General features: G+C 45.9%; 1 protein-coding gene across 1 annotated transcript in view; it reads left to right on the forward strand.

Annotated features, from left to right (window-relative positions):
• Positions 1-975: 975 nt before the first annotated feature.
• The window catches only part of LOC126491954 (protocadherin alpha-2-like), a 9,902-nt gene continuing 7,667 nt past the window's right edge, over positions 976-3,210 (forward strand). The window contains 2 exon segments of the mRNA XM_050127970.1: positions 976-1,004; positions 1,043-1,787. Of these exon segments, the coding sequence (XP_049983927.1) occupies positions 976-1,004; positions 1,043-1,787 (774 nt within the window).

Genomic DNA, 3,210 nt, shown 5'->3' on the forward strand with positions numbered 1-3,210 from the left:
TGGATAGAGAAGAAACACCAGAACTTCGTTTATTACTGACAGCCACTGATGGGGGCAAGCCAGAACTGGAGGGGACAGTTCGGCTGCAGATTACTGTGCTGGACGTTAATGACAATGCCCCACTGTTTGACCAGGCCGTCTACAGAGCCCAGTTAGTAGAATCTACAGCGAATGGAACTTTAGTGACCACATTAAATGCCTCTGACGCTGATGAAGGCGTAAACGGTGAAGTTGTGTTTTCCTTTGGCAATGATGTATCTCCTGACATTCAAGAGAAGTTCAAAGTAGATTCTATTTCTGGAGAGATTAGAGTGATTGGTGACCTGGATTATGAAAAAATAAAATCATATGAAATTCAAGTAAAAGCAGTTGATAAAGGGACTCCCCCGATGTCAAATCACTGCAAGGTTTTGGTGAAAGTGCTGGATATAAATGATAACACTCCTGAGTTGGAGGTCACTTCCTTATCTTTGCCCATCAAAGAGGATGCTCCACTTAGCACTGTCGTCGCCCTCATCAAGGTGTCCGATCTTGACTCAGGTGTCAACGGGCAGGTGACCTGCTCGCTGGCTCCTCATGTCCCCTTCAAGCTGGTGTCCACCTTCAAGAATTACTATTCGCTCGTGCTGGACAGCGCCCTGGACAGAGAGACCACACCTGACTATAAGGTGGTGGTGACAGCCCGGGACGGGGGCTCGCCCTCGCTGTGGGCCACAGCCAGCGTGTCCGTGGAGGTGGCTGATGTGAACGACAATGCGCCCACGTTCGCGCAGCCCGAATACACGGTGTTCGTGAAGGAGAACAACCCGCCTGGCGCGCACATCTTCACGGTGTCGGCCATGGACGCAGACGCGCAGGAGAACGCGCTGGTGTCCTACTCGCTGGTGGAGAGGCGGGTGGGCGAGCGCTAGCTGTCGAGCTTCGTGTCTGTGCACGCGGAGAGCGGCAAGGTGTTAGCTCTGCAGCCTCTGGACCATGAGGAGCTGGAGCTGCTGCAGTTCCAGGTGAGCGCGCGGGATGCTGGTGTGCCTTCCCTGGGCAGCAATGTGACTCTGCAGGTGTTTGTGCTGGACGAGAACGATAACGCGCCCTCCTTGCTGGGACCTCAGGCGGGCAGCGCAGTGAGCGAACTGGTGTCACGGACAGTGGGTGCAGGACATGTGGTGACAAAGGTGCGCGCAGTAGACACAGACTCTGGCTACAATGCTTGGCTGTCTTATGAACTGCAACCTTCAACAGGTGGCGCACGCAGCCCGTTCCGTGTGGGACTGTACACGGGTGAGGTCAGCATTACACGTGCCCTAGATGAGGCTGATGCTCCACGACAGCGTCTGTTGGTGCTGGTGAAAGACCATGGCGAGCCGGCGCTGACTGCCACTGCTACCGTGTTGGTATCCCTGGTGGAAAGCGGACAGATTCAGAAAGCCTCCTTGCCTGTATTAACCGGTGCAGTGGGCTCTCAGGCATCGCTGATGGATGTCAACGTGTACCTGATCATCGCCATCTGCGCCGTGTCCAGCCTGTTGGTGCTCACGCTGCTGTTGTACACCGCGCTGCGCTGCTCGGCGACACCCACAGATGGAGCCTGTGCTCCAGGGAAGCCCGTGCTGGTGTGCTCCAGTGCAGTGGGCAGCTGGTCATACTCACAGCAGAGGAGGCAGAGGGTGTGCTCTGGAGAAGGTCCGCCCAAGACCGACCTCATGGCCTTCAGCCCTGGCCTCTCTCCAGGTTTGAACATATCGGAAAGAAGTGAGCAGCCAGAAGGAAATTCGGATCTTTCTGGAAATGTAAGTCCAAATTTGAGCTATGACTTCAAATTCTGTTTAGATTTAACTTCACTTTTTAAATCATTTCAATGATATTTAAAATGTATTCAGGGTGTTTAATGACTTTTAACAAACCATACCTTTGCAAACACTCTATTTGCAATTGCATAATGAATGAAGCTAGGAAGCAACATAGATGCAAATTTTTGTATTCTTTTATTTATATGGTAGAAAGCTCTAACAACATTTCAGCATTATTAGTGTTAATTTTGGTACTATTGATGGTAGGGATAGAGCTGAGGGCCTCATGAATGCAAGCCAAACACAGTGCTGGTCACCTTTAACGTGGGCTCTCAATTCTTGTGACGTGTCTTGCTTTGCAGAAATAATTGTAGGAAAAGTTACAGAAACCATCTGCTTTCTCTCTACATAGCTAAATTTCAAAGGGGGCAAATAAAAGATAACTTGAAGCACTGTGACTTAAAAAATATATACATATATAATATATAAACTGTAATATGTTGTTAGTACTTTAATTTTCACATTTAAATAACCAACTAGTTCCTGGTGCTGTTCCCTGGTTTAAAAGACTAATTATTACGTGAACTTGTGCCTTATATGATCCAGTCAAGAGACACTTAGTGACCACCTCACACTTACTTGCCAGTGTCCCCAAACTTTATTTTCTTTTCTTTTAATCCTTCTGATATTTATTTTATTAGGTGAAGCTTTTTCCCTTTATAGATGAAATTGTTGAGGCCAAGAAAAATTAAGTTCAGGATAATTACTATTTTTTTTAAAAAATGATATAATTATCTATTACAGTCGATTGCACTTTATTAAATATTTAAAGTTGCTTTCAATGGGAGAATTTTACAGGCATTCAATGTTAAATTCTATTTAAATTCAAAGTACAAAAGCAAGAGAAAGATGGAATAACTTTTTCCAAACAAAATGGTTCTACATAAAAATCCCTGACGCTTGCTTTTCTAGAAATGAATATAGAAATAAAAAAGAAAAGAAAATTCTTTACACAAGTTGTTCAGAAGAGGAATAAAGACCTCTTCAAATCTGAATCATAATCATTATTTTTTTTTTTCCGAGACAGGGTTTCTCTGTGGCTTTGGAGCCTGTCCTGGAACTAGCTCTGTAGAGCAGGCTGGTCTCGAACTCACAGAGATCTGCCTGCCTCCCGAGTGCTGGGATTAAAGGCGTGTGCCACCACCGCCCGGCGATTCATAATCATTATGTTGATCAATAATGAGTAACATATTATTATATACAGTATATTACAGAAGTTTAACAACCAGCTGACACACTTTCAATACAGGTCTCTGTGAATCTTCTAACCATTTAGTCAACTGTTTGTTAAATCTGTGTGTGTGAGGCGGTACATGTGTCTATATGTGTGCGCTCTCCTGTGCATGCAGATGTGGAGACCAGT

The sequence above is a fragment of the Alexandromys fortis genome, unplaced genomic scaffold (assembly GCF_014885135.2).
Source record: "Alexandromys fortis isolate MF-2015 unplaced genomic scaffold, M_Fortis_MF-2015_v1.1 scaffold_283, whole genome shotgun sequence".
Taxonomy (NCBI): Eukaryota; Metazoa; Chordata; class Mammalia; order Rodentia; family Cricetidae; genus Alexandromys; species Alexandromys fortis.